Source organism: Heterodontus francisci, chromosome 8 (assembly GCF_036365525.1).
Source record: "Heterodontus francisci isolate sHetFra1 chromosome 8, sHetFra1.hap1, whole genome shotgun sequence".
Classification (NCBI taxonomy): domain Eukaryota; kingdom Metazoa; phylum Chordata; class Chondrichthyes; order Heterodontiformes; family Heterodontidae; genus Heterodontus; species Heterodontus francisci.
The window spans coordinates 10,936,931-10,959,337 of record NC_090378.1 but is presented as its reverse complement, the minus strand read 5'-3'; the positions used below and the strand labels follow the sequence as shown (position 1 = coordinate 10,959,337).

Genomic DNA, 22,407 nt, shown 5'->3' with positions numbered 1-22,407 from the left:
AGTAATGAAAAGAACAACTTATTTCTTCTTCTTTCCTACATACATACTGCAACAACTACCGTGGAATCTCCCTGCTCACCATAGTAGGGAAAGTCTTCGCTCGAGTCGCTTTAAACAAGCTCCAGAAGCTGGCTGAGCGTGTCTACCCTGAGGCACAGTGCAGCTTTCGAGCAGAGAGATCCACCATTGACATGCTGTTCTCCCTTCGACAGTTACAGGAGAAATGCCACGAACAACAGATCCCCCTCTACGTTGCTTTCATTGATCTCACCAAAGCCTTTGACCTCGTCGGCAGACGTGGTCTTTCAGACTACTAGAAAAGATCGGATGTCCACCAAAGCAACTAAGTATCATCACCTCATTCCATGACAATATGAAAGGCACAATTCAGCATAGTGGCGCCTCATCAGACCCCTTTCCTATCCTGACTGGCGTGAAACAGGGCTGTGTTCTCGCACCTACACTGTTTGGGATCTTTTTTCTCCCTGCTGCTCTCACATGCGTTCAAGTCTTCAGATGAAGGAATTTTCCTCCACACAAGATCAGGTGGCAGGTTGTTCAACCTTGCCCATCTAAGAGTGAAGACCAAAGTACGGAAAGTCCTCATCAGGGAACTCCTCTTTGCTGACGATGCTGCATTAACATCTCACACTGAAGAGTGTCTGCAAAGACTCATTGACAGGATTGCGGCTGCCTGCAATGAATTTGGCCTAACCATCAGCCTCAAGAAAACGAACATCATGGGACAGGACGTCAGGAATGCTCCATCCATCAATATCGGCGACCACGCTCTGGAAGTGGTTCAAGAGTTCACCTACCTAGGCTCAACTATCACCAGCAATTTGTCTCTCGATGCAGAAATCAACAAGCGCATGGGAAAGGCTTCCACTGCTATGTCCAGACTGGCCAAGAGAGTGTGGGAAAATGGCGCACTGACACGGAACACAAAAGTCCGAGTGTATCAGGCCTGTGTCCTCAGTACCTTGCTCTACGGCAGCGAGGTCTGGACAAGGTATGTAAGCCAAGAGCGACGTCTCAATTCATTCCATCTTCGTTGCCTCCGGAGAATACTTGGCATCAGGTGGCAGGACCGTATCTCCAACACAGAAGTCCTCGAGGCGGCCAACATCCCCATCATGTACACCCTACTGACCCAGCGGCGCTTGAGGCTGCTTGACTATGTGAGCTGCATGGATGATGGCAGGATCCCCAAGGACACATTGTACAGCGAGATCGTCACTGGTGTCAGACCCACCGGCCGTCCATGTCTTCGCTTTAAAGACGTCTGCAAACGTGACATGAAGTCCTGTGACATTGATCACAAGTCGTGGGAGTCAGTTGCCAGTGATCGCCAGAGCTGGCGGGCAGCCATAAAGGTGGGGCTAAAGTGTGGCGAGTCGAAGAGACTTAGCAGTTGGCAGGAAAAAAGACAGAAGCGCAAGGCGAGAGGCAACTGTGTAACAGCCCTGACAACCAATTTTATCTGCAGCACCTGTGGATGAGTCTGTCACTCTAGAATTGGCCTTTATAGCCACTCCAGGCGCTGCTTCACAAATCACTGACCACCTCCAGGCGCCTACCCATTGTCTCTCGAGACAAGGAGGCCAAAGAAGAAGGCTTACGATTAAGTTAACTGTAGTCTTTCTCTTTCTGTCTGGGTATCTTCCTCCATTTCCATTAGCTTGACTCTGCTCTCCCAACATCTCAGACTCTGTCAACCCTGGACTTTGACTTTGACTGCCAACTCCACTGAATGTTTGAGACTGTGAAATTGATTGATCAGTTTTAATCAAAGACCCTGACTCACTTTGCTCTGCTCGGTGGACTCTGTGATACCGGCAAACTTTCAGCTTCTTTCTGACTTTCACTTGGGACTGTAGGAATTTGGACTATTGGACATTTTTCATGCTCTCCCTTTGTCTGATTTCCTCTTTCGAGCAAATGATCTACATGACAGTGACAGAGTCTCTCTCTAATCTTCAATAGATCAGTGGATGCACCTAGTCATTTAAAAACAACTCCAAACTTATACTTCTTATCACCTCAGTGGTTTTTCACCATGACCTTCTGACCAACACTGAACTCTCAAGTTTCATGCCTCGAGAATCATCTCTCATCTTCACTCTGTCTTGCTTTTCTCTTAATTTGCTATTGACATCAGGCTTAAGCAAACTAAACCTTGTCCTAGGAGTGCACTTAAACACTAACTTGTAAGGTGAGAAACCTGTTGTAGTCTGTGGGGTTATTCTGTAAGGGAACAGAAAATTATTTAGCCTGTGTTGAAAAGAAACATGGAAATTACTGCCTAGCTTGTCACCTAGCAAAGACCTCTTCACAATTTATACACTTCTTTCAGCAGCACCATTCGATGCTGGGTGATACGGTGGTATTAGAGTGTGTTTGACTCCATTCTTACTCAGAAATATTTCAAATTCTTCTGAGATAAACTGTGGACCTTATCTGACACCAACACCTCCAGCCAACCCATAAATTGCAAACCAACTTCTCAAAAGCTCAGTAGTTATGGCACTTGTGGTATTGGGCATGAACTCAACATTTATCCACTTGCTATAGCTATCGACCAAAACAAAGTACTCTTTCCCTTCCACTTCAAAGAAATCAACATGTACTCATTCCCATATTTTTCTTGTGTTTGATCATGGAATGAAAGGAAATTTGGTTGGATCATTTCTCATTCTGAGACACAATGGGCTGGATTTTAAAGCCTCTCCACCATTGGGACCAGTGGTGGAAGAACAATGAAGATCTTTACGGTGGAGGCTGGCCATCAACCCTGACGACCCCCCCCCCCCCCCCACCCCACCACTTTCTCAACTTGTGAGTAATTTTGTTCTGACTTTGTTAAAGTATGTGAAGCATATGCTACAGGCTTCTCCACACTGTCTTCCATTATGTGAGATAACACCACATCTAATCCCTCTGTTGACGCATTGCACACTAAAACTAATTGTTTCTTGGGATCATAGTGGGTCAAAACAGCACCACTAGTCAGTACTTTCTTCACTTCTTCAATTTCTTTCTGACCCTCCACAGACCACTCAAGATCTATTCCATTTTTGAGCAGTTGATATAAAGGAGTGAATGTATTAGCTAAGTTGGGGATGAACTTAGAATAATACACAACAATTCCTATGAATGTCCTAAGTTCCTCTTTGTTCTCTGGTCTCTTTGCTTTCAAAATCCCCTCAACCTTCTCCTGCATTGGGTGGATACCTTCACCATCTATTTGGTGACTCAGGTATGTTACACTCGACACCATGAAGCAACACGTGTTCTTTTTTAGCTTTAATGCCATACTCTTGAAGTCAATCTAGGATTTCGTTTGACCTTACAATGTGCTCTTTCTCTGTCTTACTGCTAAGTACAATGTCATCCAAGAACCAGCACACTCATTCCATCCCACTTAGTACCTGATCCATGATGCTCTGGAACAGTACGAAAGCGGGAGACACTCCAAATGGTGACTTTTCATACTGGGACAACTCTTTATTGTATGAATGGTAAGCAACTCCTTGCTCTTTTTAGTTAATTCTAATTGCAAAATGCATTTGACAGATCTATCTTACTGAACACCTTCCTATTTGCTAAATTAGAAAACAAATCATCACTGGCAGACAGTGGGTAAGTATCATTTTCAAACATCTTATTTACCATTTGTGTATAATCTCCACAAATCTGAATGACCCCTCTGCTTTTTGAAGTACCACAATGGGTGAGGCCCATTCACTGCTGTTTGCCTTCTTAATTGCCCCTGTTCTTTCTAATCTAGCCAGCTCTTTACTTACTGCTTCTAACTTGCATAAGACATTGGCCTAGCTTTGCAAAATGTCAGCTGTACATTGTCCTTTATCTTGACTTTGGCCTTGTGATGCCTAATTTTATCATCTGGTCCTCCTTGCTTTGTGCTCTCTTAGCACATCCTCAATGTCAGATGAATGCTTACTGATCCTACTGTAAATAACTCAACCCAGTTTAAACGTATTGTCTTAAGCCAATCCCTTTCTGTCAGTGAGACTTTGTTCCCTCCTACTACCACCAATGGCAAGTAATAGGATGCATCATCGTATTCCACCCTAACAATAACTTCACCTAATACTGGAATACTATTATTGGAATAACGAGTCGGTTTCACACCAGTTTGACGTAAGGGAATATGACTTAGGGACTTCTTGTACTTTCCTTCTGAGATAACAGACACTCCTGCAGCTGTATCAACGATGAAAATAAGTTGTGAATCTCCGGCTTTCTTTTTTACTGTGGGCGCTGGAATTATATTTTTAGCCCTTTTACTCTCATCTTTCATGTGCTATTTGTCTTGCTCTCAGACTGAGTACAGCTTCCTGCTCGATAGCATCAACTTCTGTTTCCATATTTATCATATGTGCATTCAAGGACTTTCAGGCTCCTGAACTAGCTTTAGGATTACCACTTGGTGCATTGCTACCACCTGGAGCACCACTATTTCCTCGACTACTGCATGCCGTCTGGATATAACTGACTTTCCCACAGCCATAGCACTTTCATTTGAATTAGGGACATTTAAATGGCTGGTGGATACCACGGCAACGGTAGTATCTAAATTTCTGACTTTGAACTTGGTTGCCATGCCTGGTTCCCGTTGTAATTCGGGGGACCTCCCCTGCCGGCTCAGGAAAAGAACTATCTCTTCCTGACATTTCCATGGCTGTGGCCTCATCGCAGGCCTCCTTCCATGTCAGCTTATTGCCTTTATTTAAAATCTTGGCCTTGATTGTACTGTTCTTTAGACCTCCAACGGACGAGTCCCTAAGGTTGACTTCAAAGGTCGTGTCATACCCACAGTGATGAGAGAGTTTCTTTAAACTGAGAATATAATCTGCAATAGTCACTTGGCAACTGCTTCCTTTCATGGAATGCAACTGTCAGTGCAATATCATTCTTGGTCATGCCATAGTATGAGTCCAGAATCTCATTAATTTCAGAATGGTGCGTAGTACAGGGGTCTCACAGGCAACATTGCCTCAACAGACATTACCTCAAAAGCATCTGGCCCCATCATGGTGAGAAAAACATTTACTTTATCCTCATCTCCTATTTTATTTGCTTTCAACCAAATGTGTAACCTTCGTTTGTAAATGCACCAGTCCTCTTTGTTGGGATTAAATTCCCTCAAAATATGTCTTCAGTGCCTTTTTTTCCCCAATTACGTACTGTGCTGCTGACCTATTGAGTTGTACCTGAACACGATGTGCAGACACACGGAACAATCTTTCAAATTGCCCTAAACCTCCTCAAAATCGACTTTGAGAATTCCAAAAAGTGTGTCATAATGTTCGTCAGACCATAATTTTTCAGATGAAATGCAAAAAAGAATTCAATTCCATCTCTTTGTCATCTTTCTGTTGTGTACTTCACTGAGTAAGACTAATATGTGGATTTGCAGCAAGCAGCCATTATTGAACTAACTTTATTTACACCTCCCCAACGGAGAGGGAAGTATAACAAAATATTCAGCTATTATAGTGTACTATAATAGGAACACCGTGAGGGTTCTGATCTGAAATATTAACCCCATGTTTCTCTCTCCACAGAAGCTGCCTGATTTCTTGGGGACTTCCAGATATACAGCAGGTGCAATATTTTGCTGTTTTATGCAATTATTGCATTGTGTTGTACATTTTTTCTATTTGTTCATGGGATGTGGGCATCGCTGGCGAGGCCAGCATTTTATTTATTTATTTATTTTATTTAGATATACAGCACTGAAACAGGCCCTTCAGCCCACCGAGTCTGTGCCGACCAACAACCACCCATCTATACTAATCCTACATTAATCCCATATTCCCTACCACATCCCCACCATTCTCCTACCACCTACCTACACTAGGGGCAATTTACAATGGCCAATTTACCTATCCACCTGCAAGTCTTTGGCTCTGGCAGGAAACCGGAGCACCCGGCGGAAACCCACGCGGTCACAGGGAGAACTTGCAAACTCCGCACAGGCAGTACCCAGAACTGAACCCGGGTCGCTGGAGCTGTGAGGCTGCGGTGCTAATTGCCCAATCCTAATTGCCCTTGAACTGAGTGGCCATTTCGGAGGGTATTTAAGAGTCAATCACATTGCTGTGGATCTGGAGTCACATGTAGGTCAGACCAGGTGAGGGTGGCAGATTTCCTTCCCTGGAGGGCATTAGTGAACCAGATGGGTTTTTACAACAATCAACAATGGTTTCATGGTCGCCTTTAGATTAGCTTTTTAATTCCAGATTTATTAATTAAATTCAAATTTCACCATCTGCCGTGGTGGGATTTGAACCCATGTCCCCAGAGCAATAGCCTGGGCCTCTGCTTACTAGTCTACCACTACATCACCGCCTCCTCAAGTGTGTTGATAAAAAATATTTTAGAAAGAAAAAGCATTGGGGTAAAAAAATAACTATACTCATAAAGATAACTGTTCATCTTTAGGACATCCTGTACATAGCTTCATGTACTGGGGAATGCAAACTCGGTATTTGGGAGTGACTGTTGAATGGCCTCCAAGAGAAGTAATGGATAGAGAACTGTGGAAGCCTCTAATGTGATGCATACCCAGGTTCACAATCGCTCTTTCTGAAAGCTCTACAAACCATAAGTTACCCCCTAGAAACATAGAAATGTGCCACATTGGAAGGAACTATTGCAGTCCATTCACAAGGCCTAGAGGTTTGCATAATCTCAATCAATAACTATCCACTAGCCTAGCTCTCATACCCTTTCTCTGCAAAATATTTATCCAGTTCCTTACTTTATTTACCTCTACTATCTCCCTGGGTAGTCTGCTCTATATATTCACCAGCCTGTATATTTCAATCTAAGCTTCTTTGTTGACCTTGCCTCATCAGTCCTTGAGTCCATTCACCCCCGTTTACATTTGCAGCCATGGTTATCCATAGGTGAAACATCAAAGGGAAAACTCTGCAATTTCTCCCCGACCCTCAAGGTTACTTGAGAGAAGACGGCACAATAGACTTCTAAACAAAAGTGTGATAGTCAGACATCTTTTGTAATTGAGGTCAGACATTTCCAACATTGAACCTTTATTTCAGAACCGTAGCCATTATCTTGCATTTTGCTGTCGGATATTACAATGCATAATGCTTTGGTTAATGACTGACTAGATGCTTCTGAAAGTGATTTATTTTGCCCACACTTTTTGCTTTCCTAAGGCTGCATTTCCATGTTATAATGGTTCGTCCATCTGATTTGGTAATCATATCCGACCTACATGTGGCAAAGAAGATAGCTACATTATAACAGTGACTACACTTCAAATGTAATTCATTGACTGTAAAGCGCTTTGCGACATCCTAATGTCATGAAAGGTGCTATATAAATGCAAGTCTTTTAGCAAAAAAAAGTGAGCAGGTAAGTGGAAACGAAGATCAGACTTACTTATCACAGTCAATAACTCTACCTCTTCAAAGCCTGTATCGGCTCAATGTGCTCCAGAGCTTGCCGCGCCCCTAGCCAAGCTGTTCCAGTACAGCTACAACACTGGCATCTATCCTGCAATGTGGAAAATTGCCCAGGTATGTCCTGTACACAAAAGGCAGGACAAGTCCAACCCGGCCAATTACCGCCCCATCAGCTTACTCGCAATCATCAGTAAAGTGATGGAAGGTGTCATCAACAGTGCCATCAAGTGGCACTTGCTTAGCAATAACCTGCTCAGTGACGCTCAGTTTGGGTTCCGCCAGGGCCACTCAGCTCCTGACCTCATTACAGCCTTGGTTCAAACATGGACAAAAGAGCTGAACTCAAGAGGTGAGGTGAGAGTGACTGCCCTTGACATCAAGGCAGCATTTGACCGAGTATGGCATCAAGGAGCCTTAGCAAAAGTGAGGTCAATGGGAATCAGGGGGAATACCCTCTGCTGGCTGGAGTCATACCTAGCACAAAGGAAGATGGTTGTGGTTGTTGGAGGTCAGTCATCTGAGCTCCAGGACATCACTGCAGGAGTTCCTCAGGGTAGTGTCCTAGGCCCAACCATCTTCAGCTGCTTCATCAATGACCTTCCTTCAATCATAAGGTCAGAAGTGGGGATGTTCGTTGATGATTGCACAATGTTCAGCACCATTCGTGACTCCTCAGATACTGAAGCAGTCCGTGTAGAAATGCAGCAAGACTTGTGCTTGGGCTGATAAGTGGCAACATTCGCGCCACACAAGTGCCAGGCTATGACCATCTCCAACAAGAGAGAATCTAACTATCTCCACATGACATTCAATGGCATTACCATCACTGAATCCCCCACTATCAACATCCTGGGGGCTACCATTGACCAGCAACTGAACTGGAGTAGCCATATAAATACCGTGGCTACAAGAGCAGGTCAGAGGCTAGGAATCCTGCAGCGAGTAACTCACCTCCTGACTCCCCAAAGTCTGTCCACCATCTACAAGGCACAAGTCAGAAGTGTGATGAAATACTCTCCACTTGCCTGGATGGGTGCAGCTCCAACAACACTCAAGAAGCTCGACACCATCCAGGACAAAGCAGCCCGCTTGATTGGAACCCCATCTACAAACATTCACTCTCTCCACCACCGACACACAGTGGCAGCAGTGTGTACCATCTACAAGATGCACTGCAGCAACACACCAAGGCTCCTTAGACAGCACCTTCCAAACCTGCGACCTCTACCACTAGAAGGACAAGGGCAGCAAATGCATGGGAACACCACCACCTGCAAGTTCCCCTCCAAGGCACACACCATCCTGACTTGGAACTATATCGCCGTTCTTGCACTGTCGCTGGGTCAAAATCCTGGAACTCCCTTCCTAACAGCACTGTGGGTGTACTTACACCACATGAACTGCAAAAGTTCAAGAAGGCAGCTCACCACCACCTTCTCGAGAGCAATTAGGGATGGGCAATAAATGCTGGTCTGGCCAGCAACGCCCACATCCCATGAATGAATTAAAAAAAGAATATTGCAGCTACTTGGCAGTCTCCTGACAGGAGCATAGCTCTTGTCCCTTTAAACTCTATGCCACTAAAACCAATGAGCAGAAGGAGGATGGACTCCTCCATCCTACAGCCTATCTCTACAGCGGCAGTGCTTCACAAATCCCGAACAAAAATGCTGACCAATGCAACACTACCTGGTTTACTTGACAGCTCCATACTTATGGTGCGAGCACAAGTTGCTGCGAATGGAGTTCAAATGCTGTGAATCCAAGAGAATAGTAGCAATGAAGATTTATCACACCACTTGTCCTGCCTGCAGGGCCCACTCATAAGCAATGTCATCACCAGGCACTCTTTCTCCATTTGTTCTGTTCCATACCAAGTTCTGCTCGTCCATCAGCCCTGTCCTCACCGCCGTCCTTTGGTCCCCATTCAAAATCAAAATCCTGGTCTTCCAAGTCCCTTGATGGGATTAACCCACTCTACCTCTGCAACCTCTTACAGATCTTGGTTATAATCCGTGCTCTTCCATCTTACGAATCTATTCTCCTCTGCAGTCAGTGAGAGAACACCTCAGCCCATCTCTCTACAGCTGCTTCCTAAAGCCCTTTTTCTTGTTAATTGCCCCGTCTCTAAAATCCTCATCAAAATCTATCTTTTCAGCCATGTTTCCGGTCCTCTCTCCCAACTCTTCTACCTCTGCCCAACACCCATCTCTCCTAAGAAAGGTACTTTTTGACATTGTAAAAACTGCTATAGAAATGAAAGTGACAGTATTAGTATATACTAGTGCAAGTAATTGCCAACTTCCATTGTTATGATAAAAGCAAAATACTGCAGACGCTGGAAATCTGAAATAAAAACAGAAAGCGGTGGAAATACTCAGCAGGTCAGGCAGCATCTGTGGAGAGAGAAGCAGAGTTAACGTTTCAGGTGCAGAACTGGAAAAGGTTAGAAAAGAATTAGGTTTTAAGAAAGTGAAAGGTGGTCGGGAACGGGGTGGGGGGAGGTGGTGGTGGGGAGGCGTTGGTGGGAAAGAGAACAAAAAGGATGGTGTGTAATAGGGCAGAGGGCAGGAGAGGTTAACACAGCTGTCGAGGGACAAAGGCAAAGAGGCTGTTAAATGTTTGTGGTGAAAGGCCAAGTATTAGTCCAGAGAGAATGTTAATGGCAGAGTAATGAGCAGCTCAGTCCATATAAAAAAACAGGCACATGGTTAAAAAATGAGATAAAATAAAGTAATAAAAAAATATAAAAATATTTTAAAAAGGGCCAGTCATGCTCTGAAATTGTTGAACTCAAAGTTGAGTCCGTGAGGCTGTAGAGTGCCAAATCGACAGATCAGGTGCTGCTCCTCGAGCTTGCGTTGATGTTCACAGGAACACTGCAGCAGGCCAATGACAGAGATGTGGGTATGAGAGCAGGGGGGAGTGTTAAAATGGCAAGCAGTCGCCGTTATGATTCTGGGGCTAGCTCATAAATTGCAAAATTATTTTGCTATGGTAGGATTTGAGCGCCTAATCTCTGAATAACTAGTCCAGTACCATAAACCCAAGGTTACTATAGGCAGAACTGCTGTTCGGGCGACCGGGCACCTCCTTGCACCTTTTTGAAGAGTGCCACTGACCAGGTGTAACCCATCATCCAAAGGATAGCACCTCCAGCGATGCAAAGTGCTCTCAGTATTTCACTGACATGTCAAATCCTGCAGTGGAGCTTGAACCCACAATATATTTTATATTATATACATATGCATGTGGGCACCGAGAGATAGATACTGGAGATAGAGTCACACATACAAGCACAGGAATGCAACACAGACCAAGAGTTTCAGAAAGCAGCAGTGACAAATACTATTCACCCTGCAAATAACTTTAAGATCTTATTTTAACCACTTGCCTTCTAAATCACATTCTAAGTTAAGGTTACAATCACATTCCTTTGGCAAGAGGTATTGACAAATAAACAATAATGTACATTTTCCATTACAGACCTTTTTATCACCGGAGTGGTAGAAGCTGGACATTTTCCTTAAAGGCTGACGATGCTTCTGCATCGATGGGATAGAGTGATCGCGGTGTTTCGTGAAAACTGGCAGCTTGTGTGTGTTTTATGGTCACCTTGTCCTGTAGTTAATAATTAAAGTTGCGTCACAAACGGTTTTCCACTGTGACATAAGGAATGGGAATGTAGGGTGGATTTTTTCGTCTCTCACCCCGTCATTATTCAAGATACAAACATAGAAAATTAACGACACAGAAGGAGGCCTTTTGACCCATTGTGATTATACCAGCCTAACCCCCATTCCAGCTCCTGGTCGGTCGTGCTGCAGGTGATAGCACCTCACGTGCATATCCAAGTATTTTTTCAATGCAATGACTGTTTCTGTCTCTACCACTCTTTCTGGTAATGAGTTCCAGACCCACCCCCCACCCCTCTCCCCCAGTCAGCCTCTGGGTAAATAAAATCTCCTCTACTCCTCTCTAAAACTTATGCCAATTATTTTAAATTTACAACCCCTGGTTATTGACCTCTCTGCTAAGGGAAATAGGCCCTTCCTATCACTCTATCTAGAATCATAGAATCAGAAAATGCTTATCGCACAGAAGGAGGCCATTCGGCCTCGTGTCCCTGTTGGCTCTCTACTCAACTACTCCTACTCTTCTGCTCTTTCCCCGTAACCTTGCAATTTTTTTCTCTGTACATAATTATCCAATTCCCTTTTAAAAACCATGATTGAATCGGCCTCCACCACAGTCTCAGGCAGTGCATTCCAGATCCTAACCACTCACTGTGTAAAAAATGTTTTCCTCATGTCACCGTTACTACTTTTAGATTAGAGATACAGCACTGATTTTGTCAATCACCTTAAATCGGCGTCCTCTGGTTCAACCCTCTTTTATTCATTCATGGGATGTGGGCATCGCTGGCTAGACCAGCATTTATTTTCCATCCCTAATTGCCCTTGAGAAGGAGGTGGTGAGTTGTCTTCTTGAACCACTGCAGTCCATGTGGGGTGGGTACACCCACAGTGCTGTTAGGAAGGGAGATCCAGGATTTTGACCCAGCAACAGTGAAGGAACAGCAATATAGTTCCAAGTCAGGATGGTGTGTGGCTTGGTGGGTAACTTGCAGGTGATGGTGTTCCCATGCATCTGCTACCCTTGTCCTTCCAGGTGGTAGAGGTTGCGGTTTTGGTAGGTGCTCTCAAACTGTTCCACCAATGGGAACAGTTTCTCTCTGTCTACTCTGTCCAAACCCCTCATGATTTTGAATACCTCTATCAAATCTCCTCTCAAGCTTCTCTTCTCTAAGGAGAACATTCCCGGCTTTGTCAGTCTCTCTTTGTAACTGAAGTCTCTTATCCCTGGCACCATTCTTGTAAATCTTTTCTGCACCCTCTCTAATACCTTCACATCCTTCCGAAAGTGTGATGCCCAGAATTGGAGACAATACTTTCGTTGAGGCTGAACTAGTGTTTTGTAAAGGTTCACCATAACTTCCTTGCTTTTGTACTCTGTGCTGCTATTTATAAAACCCAGGATCCCGTATACCTTATTGACCATTTTCTCAACCTGCACTGCCACCTTCAACAATTTGCACAGATACCCCTAGGTCCCTCTTTCCACCAACCTGTCTACTTCTTGAAGTCTATCACTATCCTCTTCACAGTTCACAATACTTTGCAGTTTTGTGTCTTCTGAAATTTTCTGCACACCCAAGTCTAGATCATTACTATAGATAAAAGAAAGCAGTGGTCTTAATATTGACCCCTGGGCATCCCATTGTATACCTTCCTCCAGTTCAAAACACAACTGCTCACCACTATTTCCTGTCACTCAGCCAACTTTGTATCCATACTGCCACTGTCCCTTTTATTTCATTGGCTTCAACGTTACTGACAAGCCTGTTATGTGACACTTTATCAAAGGCCTTTTGGAAGACCATATACACAGATCAACGGCATTACCTCCAACAACCCCATGGGCATTAAATGCTGGCCAAGCCAGCGACGCCCACATCCCACGTATGAATAAAATAAAGAGTAACCTTTATATCAGGGCCTCAATCGCATACAGAGATAGAAAATAAAATACATATACTGCAATATATTTCTAGTCATCAGAACTGGGAGAAAAACCAAGGAGTACATATTATTCCTCCCCCAATTCTTGCCCTCACCCCAAGACCAGGGGATTTTGAGTAGGTGGGGATAGGGGCTGTGCTAAACGCTCTCGTAGGCCTAAGTTTGAGTGCCCGGGTAGCTTAACTCCTAGGCAGAAAGTGGCAGCAGGGCCGATGGCTGGGAACAGATATTCAGGTGACTGGAGCCCATCAACTGGTACCAAGATCACCAACAAGTAGGTAAGTGATAGTCGGGGGTTGGGGGGGGTGGGGTTAGTGGTTTTGAGAGGGTCTCATAGGAAAGAAGAGCAGAGGGGGCTGTAGTTAGAGCGCCACAGTGGAAAGTACTTTTTTTTAGCTTACCTTGGAAGACCTTCCTGATAGTTTTATCTGTCAGGTAAGCAGATTCTCCACTCAGGTCTGGGTGACCATTCATATCAAGGGGTTCAGGGTCTGTATTAATTCACAAGGTGCACGCCTGAATCCAACAGTGTCAGAATTCTGGGCTGGAGAGGGTTGGGGAATGGAGCTACTGCATTTAAACTGCTTACCCACTCCATTCCCTCACAATGGGGACAGTTAAAACTCCTCCCTCCACCCTAGGATTCTCATTGCTGCTGGTTTTTTTGCCATTCACCTTAAATCGGTGTCCTCTGGTTCTAGATCCTTCCGCCAATATGAACAGTTTCTCCCTATCTACTCTAACCAGACCCCTCATGATTTTGAACACCTCTATCGAATCTCCTCTTAATCTTCCCTTCTCTAGGAGAACAGCCCTAACTTCTCCAATCTCTCCATGCAACTGACCTCACTCATCCCTGGTTAAAAATATTTTGCTTACTTTCCTTTCTGTCTATTTTTTCTCTTTCGTAATGCAATCTTTCTTTTCCCCTCTTTATTTCTGTTTCTGAACTTGATTTGACTCTAATCTACCCTCTTCTTTGTTGTTCTTCTGTTTCTTTCTCAATGCTTAAATCTCATTGTTTAAGGAGGTCATCACAGGTCACAGAAGCTCTGTTACAAAAAGAACAAAGAACAAAGAACAGCAAAGGTCCCAGCACTGATCCCTGCGGAACACCACTAGTCACATCCCTCCATTCAGAAAAACACCCATCCACTGATACCCTCTGTCTTCTATGACCGAGCCATTTCTGTATCCATCTTGCCTGCTCACCTCTGATCCCGTGTGACTTCATCTTTTGTACCAGTCTGCCATGCGGGACCTTGTCAAAGGCTTTACTAAAGTCCGTATAGATAACATCCACTGCCCTTCCTTCATCAATCATCTTCGTCACTTCCTCAAAAAACTCAATCAAATTAGTAAGACATGACCTCCCCTTCATAAAACCATGCTGTCTCTCGCTAATAAGTTCGTTTGTTTCCAAATGGGAGTAAATCCTGTCCCAAAGAATCCTCTCTAATAGTTTCCCTACCACTGACGTAAGGCTCACCGGCCTATAATTTCCTGGATTATCCTTGCCACCCTTCTTAAACAAAGGAACAACATTGGCTATTCTCCAGTCCTCTGGGACCTCACCTGTAGCCAATGAGGATGCAAAGATTTCTTCGTTACTGTGGTGCAGAAGTTTTTAAAGCGGAAGGGTGCAAGGATAGGTCTAACTAATCGTGAGTGGTTAGGATCTGGAATGCGCTGCCTGAGAGTGTAGTGGAGACAGATTCAATGATGGCTTTCAAAAGAGAATTGGATACGCACCTGAAGAGAAATCATTTGCAGGGCAATGGGGAAAGGGTGGGGAGTGGGACTTGCTGACAGCTAGCATTGTCTTGACAGGCTGAATGGCCTCCTTCTACACTGTAATCATTCTGTGATTCTCTAAAGAGAATTTGCCAAATGCAGGATTGCGATTGAACATATGACATTGTCCCCTTTCTGGGCCAAAGAGATTGATTGGCATTACCTCAACAATTATCACATCGTTAAATGGGAACTTGCACTCTTAATTAACAGACTTAACTTTCTGCAGCAAATTTAATGGACAATTCATGTCCAAATCCAGTATATTCTTAAACATAACTGGTCACTAAGGGCTAGAGGCTGTTTGTGTGGAGCAAACAGTGGAGGAACGCAAATTAACCAGCAAGTTCTGGATATTTACAGCTCACGTCGTATTTTTTCATCCCCTGAACTTTCTGGCAGATTTGCACATTAATAACGGTGCGCATCGTTAATGTACTATTATTTTCCCAACAGCATTTGGTTCAGTGTTGAGATCGTTGCCCAAGAGACACATCAAAGACCTTGCTTACAGAGCAAGCATTGAAGGAGAAGATGGTGGAACTGGCTAATTATCAGGCAGTGGATCTCTGTACAGATCTGCATTTTCTGTGATCCAATCATTTTTATCTGTCTTTGTAATTGATTAGTTTATCTGACAATAAAGCCAGTTAGTTTTATCCTGAGATATGTGTTCCTGTCTATGGACCCATAAAATCACATATTATGAGAATGGGATAAAGTCAATACTAGCAAGTTGTGAAGTGTGTGAACCAATCACCACAGGTAATGGATCACAAACCACACCTGCCGAGTTTACAAGATATCTAATTATGAGGCATGCCACACAGCCCATCTTAATTCATCCCCCAAGCGCTGGATCTAATTGTTGCTTAAATGACTTCCAGATCACTGTCTTCTGAAAAGGACTTCCTCTGTCATCATTTCAAAAATGACCTTTAACTAGTTTGAACCTCAACTTTAAAATTCTCATCCTTGTTTTCAAATCCCTCCATGGTCTCACACATCCGACAATCTGTAACCTCCTCCGATCCTACAATCCTCAGAGATCTCTGCCCGCCTCTAGTTCTGGTCTATTGCGCATTCTTGATTTTGATCACTCCACCATTGGCAGGTGTGCCTTCAGCTGCCTAGGTTCTAAGATCTAGAATTCCCTTCCTAAACCTTTCCGTTACTCTACCTCTTTCCTCCTTAATGGTGTGCCTTAACACCTATCACTTTGACCAATCTTTTGGTCACTAGCCCTCCCATCTCCTGATGTGATTCGGTGTCAAAACTTTGTTTGATTACACTCCCGTTACCATCCTTAATTCTCATTGGTTAAGGAGATCACTATGTTCCCAGATGCCCTGTTGCCTTTGCAATTATGGCGCAAAAATATTTCAGCTGAAGGGTGCAGAATTTCTTTTTAACTAATGCCCTGTGATTCCCCACTGCAGCAACATTTGGCCCAAGAACTCTCATGGTGTGAAGTGGGGATTGGAATCTAATTCTCCCTGCTTGGTCAGAATGGAGTGGATGATCAGTTACCATGCAGTCGTTCCAAAATAGCACTATATAAATACAAATTGTTATATATAGATTCCAAAGTCCAATGTTAAAATAAAACACAAGACGTGAAAGGTTTGAACTTGGGTCTGGTTACATATTCCACTGAGTCCAATTGCTTTTGGGTCATCATACAAGCCCACATTCTGACTAATGCTTTGGCTCAGTTAATAGTACTCTTATCCCTGAGATCTAAGGTTGTGGGTTCAAGCCCCGCTACAGGAGTTCAGCACAAAAATCAAGGCTGGTGCTCCAGTACTGCCAGACTGTTGAAGATGCCCGTCTCTTGCACAAGACATTAAACTGAGATCCCATCTGCTCTCTCAGGTGAACATAAAAGATCCCATCTCACTACTTTGAAGAAGAGCTGGGGAGTTCTCCCTGGTATCCTAGCCAATATTAATCTCTCAATCAGCATTAAAAAAACAGATGATCTGGTCATTATCACATTGCTGTTTGTGCAAACTTGCTTTGTGCAAATTGGGTGTTGTGTTTCATACATTACAACAGTGACTACACTTCAAAAGTACTTAATTGGCCATAAAGCACTTCAGGACATTCAAATGCAAATTCAAATTACAGGGGAGGCGGTGGCGTACTGGTATTGTCACTGGACTAGTGACCCAGGTATTGCTCTGGGGGCATAGGTTCAAATCCCACCACAGCAGAAGGTGGAATTTGAATTCAATTAATAAATCTGGAATTAAAAAGCTAGTCTAATGATGGCCATGAAACCATTGTCGATTGTTGTAAAAACCCATCTGGTTCACTAATGTCCTTTAGGAGAGGAAATCTGCTGTCCTTACCTGGTCTGGCCTACATGTGACTCCAGACAGCAATGTGGTTGACTCTTACATGCCTTCGAAATGGCCTAGCAAGCCACTCAGTTCAAGGGCAATTAGGGATGGGCACTAAATGCTGGCCTGGCCTGCAACGCCCACATCCCATGAAAGAATAAAAAAAAAGTTTTCTTTCCCCAAAAAACTCCAGCTTGGAGAGGTAAATGCACAAGTTGTGCATAAATCTCTCCAAAGGAAGCAGATAAATTAGCAAACCTGAAATCTTTGAAGGAGTGGGTTGTGGAACTCTGCAATTATCGCTGAAAACACAGGTGCAGAATGATCTTACTCCACCAAAACCAATAATAGTGTCAAAACTGGAAGGATCTATAACGTCCAGGACTGAAGTAATCCTGCATTGATTGTGTAATGCATTTAAATTTGCAATTATGCTAAAACCAAACTATTTGGATGACTGTTAAAAAGGTTACAACTTTTGACTCCAAAGCTAAGACTAGCAAAGCAATATTTCTTTAGTATAACCTATGGGCTATTATCGTAGCATAATTCACATTTAATATGACTATAATGTTATGACTGAGGCGGGAGGAGTGCACTGTCTTTTCTAGCTCCACTTCACCACAGGTTACAACATTTATTTAAATGTTTACCCCGTTCCCGATGCTGTCAATCATAGACTCTATCCCTGAATAAAATACTCCAACCAGGTTTCTTTAATAAACAACAAAATTATCAGTTTATTATAAAAAAAGACATAACCAGTAATGAAGAAAAGCAAAGCACTAACACACAGATTGAAATATGAAAGTTCCTTTTTGCCTTACCCCTCAAATGCACACACACACACTGGTTAACTGAAAATAAAGAGATTTTCTCTTTATTGCTCTGTTAAAAAAAAAATACTTTGGACAAATACTTGCTAATTCTTACAGAAAAAAGAAAAGCTATGGAAAGAGGTAAGCTTTTTTTTTGGTTTGGCATCCCAAATGGACCTCTGCTCTTTGTAATTTTTATAAATGACTTGGATGAGGAAGTGGAAGGCTGGGTTAGCAAGTTTGCTGATGACACGAAGGTTGCTGGAGTTGTGGATAGTGTGGAAGGCTGTTGTAGGTTGCAATGGGACATTGACAGGATGCAGAGCTGGGCTGATAAGTGGCAGATGGAGTTCAACCTGGAAAAGTGTGAAGTGATTCATTTTGGAAGGTCGAATTTGAATGCAGAATACAGGCTGAAAGACAGGATTCTTGGTAGTGTGGAGGAACAGAGGGATCTTGGGGTCCATGTCCATAGATCGCTCAAAGTTGCCACCCAAGTTGATAGGGTTGTTAAGAAAGCGTATGGTGTGTTGGCTTTCATTAAGAGGGGATTGAGTTTAAGAGCCGCGAGGTTATGCTGCAGCTCTATAAAGCCCTGGTTAGACCACACTTGGAATATTGTGTTCAGTTCTGGTTGCCTCATTATAGGAAGGATGTGGAAGCTTTAGAGAGGGTGCAGAGGAGATTTACCAGGATGCTGCCCGGACTGGAGGGCATGTCTTATGAAGAAAGGTTGAGGGAGCTAGGGCTTTTCTCATTAGAGCGAAGAAGGATGAGAGGTGACTTTATAGAGGGGTACAAGATGATGAGAGGCATAGATAGAGTGGATAGCCAGAGACTTTTTCCCAGGGTGGAAAGGGCTATCACCAGGGGGCGTAATTTTAAGGTGATTGGAGGAAGGTTTAGGGGAGATGTCAGAGGTAGGTTCTTTACACAGAGAATGTTGGGTGCGTGGAATGCACTGCCAGCGGTGGTAGTAGAAGCAGAGACATTAGGGACATTTAAGCGACTCTTGGATAGGTACATGGATGATAGTAGTATGAAGGGTATGTAGGTAGTTTGATCCTAGAGTAGGTTAAAGGTTCGGCACAACATCGTGGGCCGAAGGGCCTGTACTTGAGCCTAGATAGGTGAACTCGTGAACCACTTCCAGAGCGTGGTCACCAATATTGATGGATGGAGCATTTCTGACGTCCTGTCCCATGATGTTCGTTTTCTTGAGGCTGATGGTTCGGCTCAACTATCACCAGTAATCTGTCTCTCGATGCAGAAATCAACAAGCGCATGGAAAAGGCTTCCACTGTTATGTCCAGACTGGCCAAGAGAGTGTGGGAAAATGGCGCACTGACACGGAACGCAAAAGTCTGAGTGTATCAAGCCTGTGTCCTCAGTACCTTGCTCTACGGCAGCGAGGCCTGGACAATGTATGTTAGCCAAGAGCGACGTCTCAATTCATTCCATCTTCGCTGCCTCCAGAGAATCCTTGGCATCAGGTGGCAGGACCGTATCTCCAACGTAGAAGTCCTCGAGGCGGCCAACATCCCCAGCATATACACCCTACTGAGCCAGCGGCACTTGAGATGGCTTGGCCATGTGAGCCGCATGGAAGATGGCAGGATCCCCAAGGACGCATTGTACACAGATCTCGCCACTGGAACAGACCCACCGACTGTCCATGTCTCTGCTTTAAAGACATCTGCAAATGCGACATGAAGTCCTGTAACATTGACCACAAGTCGTGGGAGTCAGTTGCCAGTGATCGCCAGAGCTGGCGGACAGCCATTAAGGCGGGGCTAAAGTGTGGCGAGTTGAAGAGACTTAGCAGTTGGCAGGAAAAAGACAGAAGCACAAGGAGAGAGCCAACTGTGTAACAGCCCCGACAACCAATTTTATCTGCAGCACCTGTGGAAGAGTCTGTCACTCTAGAATTGGCCTTTATAGCCACTCCAGGTGCTGCTCCACAAACCACTGACTACCTCCAGGCGCTTACCCATTGTCTCTCGGGACAAGGAGGCCAATGAAGAAGAACTGCTTCATGCACTACATCCCGATAACCTTCTCAAGCCCTACGTCCCTCCGAGACACAGTATTATTTGATCCTTTCTTTTAAGACTCCACCTCTTACGCCTGCAATAATTTGGCTTTCCCCTGAGTGAAGTTTTCCGCAGGAACCAGCTGCAAGATGTTTCAATTAGCCTCTAGCCCGTCATTTAACAACTGATTGAAACACATTCGATTCATGACTTTATCTTTGGGAAAGTTGTCATCAGCTTTGCACGACGCAGCCATTTTGGCAATGGCCCCTCAAGGAGATGCTGGGTTTTTTTGAATGGGGTGGGAGGGGCAGGAGGGGGGGTGGTCTGTCAAATCGTAAGAAGGTGGCAAAATGTTTGCAGAACAAGTCTGAGGAAGGTGGCTGCAGATGCAAAACAGAAACGCTTCAGCTTTTGACACGAAGCTGCTTGGTCTTTTTTTAACCCTTCGCTAAACTTCTCAGAAGTCTCATGGCACTATTTTCAGAAAAGAAAGCACAGCACAAAAAAAAAAATCAGGTTTCTCTGCCATTTGCCAGTCAGGCTAACTCGTTCTGCTTATTGGCTTTTTAATTTTCACATGGCCTGCCAATTCACCGAGTGAGTCCAGCATTTTCGGTTTTTATTTCTCTGTTCTGGTAAAATCTGAGGCTAAGGTTGGGCCACAGTTTAACTATGGGTGCGTATTTTACTGATGACGTTGCTCCTCCCCCCAATCTGGTGGCAGAGAGACAAATCCCAAGGCACCAGGGAAAGTGTAAGGAGGGCCCGACAGGTTTTGATGACTAATTTATCACAGGGACACTTCTGCTTTCTCAAAGCAAAACAGCAAATCAAGCGCAGCAGAGGTAGCTTCCTCATTAGCAGGCTGACGTGAATTCACTCTTTGTGAATTAGATTGTGACTGAGCTAGTCGCAATATGAAGGCACATTCCTTGCACGTTCCGTTCTTCCTGCTGATCATTCACCTCAGCCCCAGCATTGCTGAGATCTCCTGCAGAGATGAGGCCGACCGACCGGTGGACTGGTGAGTACAAGCAGTGTCACACAGCCGTTGGAAGGGGTTTAAGACCGGCTCAGTCCAGATCACAGATAAACAGCAAAAAATCCTCCGCATTCTGTGTGAATTGATAAAGAAAGGACTTGCATTTATATAGCGCCTTCCACAAACTGAGGACTTCCCAAAGCTCTTTGCAACCAACGACATGCTTGTCACTGTTGTAATGTAGGAAACCTGACAGGCAATTTGTGCACAGATAGATCCCAGAAACAGCAATGATATAGATGACCAGGTGATCTATTTTAGTAATGTTGGTTGAGGGGTAAATATTGGCCAGGACCCTGGGGAGAACTCTCCTGCTCTTCTTCGTAAGAGAGCAGTGGGATCTTTTACATCCACCTTATAAGGTTTAACATCTCATCTGAAAGACGGTGTCTCTGACAGTGCAGTGCTCCCTCAGTACTGCACTGGAGTGCCAGCCTATTTTATGTGCTAAAGTCTCTGGAGTGGATCTATGAATTCTTGCCCCTCTGACTCAGAGGCAAAAGATCTACCCATTGAGCCATGAAATATCATGTTAATTCATGGGCTGAACTAGTGCAAAGCAGCAGGAGCCTTCCTCTGCATCTATTCGTGCTGCAGTCCGCCTGTGACAGCTTGGTGCAAAAACTGAATGTCTGAAAGTATTCTAATCTCCAACATTGACATTCCCTGCTGTAATGCACTCAAAAAACTTCACATCCAGAATAAAGATTCATACTAAAACGGCATGAATGGATATTGAATGGGTAGTTTTTTTTGAATGATGGTGTTTGGTCCACCTCACTGAGATCCGTTGATACTACAAAGTCAAAGCACTGAGCATGACGTTGGTGTGGAATATATAGCTTCACCTTCTTTGTGAAAGGTTTTACTTTAACTAGACGATTTCCTGTGCTGTTGTAAAGATCAGCATCATCTTCAGGTGAAGCAAGATTAGGAGGCAGGGCTAATTCAACCAGAGCATGCAGATGTAAGATTTTTAAAGATATGCGTAGTTAGATATTATTTATGTATATAAATATAGAACAACACATTTTTCCGAGGCAGCACAACTGTTCGGACTAAAAATCATTTGAAGGAAAACTGAAGTCCTGCATCAGCCTGCACCCCAAGAATATTTTTTTTTAATTAATTCACGGGATGTGGGCGTCGCTGGCCAGGCCAGCATTTATTGCCCATCCCTAATTGCCCTTGAGAAGGTGGTGGTGAGCTGCCTTCTTGAACCGCTGCAGTCCATGTGGGGTAGGTACACCCACAGTGCTGTTAGGGAGTTCCAGGATTTTGACCCAGCGACAGTGAAGGAACAGCGATATAGTTCCAAGTCAGGATGGTG

The 22,407-nt window shown here is 44.1% G+C and overlaps 2 protein-coding genes across 6 annotated transcripts in view; one reads left to right on the top strand and one right to left on the bottom strand.

The window, feature by feature from the left end:
* The window catches only part of uox (urate oxidase), a 71,756-nt gene that overhangs the window by 36,048 nt on the left and 13,301 nt on the right, over positions 1-22,407 (bottom strand). For 4 of the 5 annotated variants that reach the window (XM_068036630.1, XM_068036631.1, XM_068036629.1 and 1 more), the window contains one exon: positions 10,949-11,081. The exons of the other annotated variant lie outside the window; for it this stretch is intronic. In XM_068036630.1, the coding sequence (XP_067892731.1) occupies positions 10,949-11,011 (63 nt within the window). In that variant the 5' untranslated portion in view covers positions 11,012-11,081. The remainder of the gene's footprint in view (positions 1-10,948; positions 11,082-22,407) is intronic. 5 annotated transcript variants of the gene reach the window in all.
* dnase2b (deoxyribonuclease II beta) overlaps positions 20,880-22,407 on the top strand; it is a 36,581-nt gene continuing 35,053 nt past the window's right edge. The window contains exon 1 of the mRNA XM_068036625.1: positions 20,880-21,059. Within this exon, the coding sequence (XP_067892726.1) occupies positions 20,953-21,059 (107 nt within the window). The 5' untranslated portion in view covers positions 20,880-20,952. The remainder of the gene's footprint in view (positions 21,060-22,407) is intronic.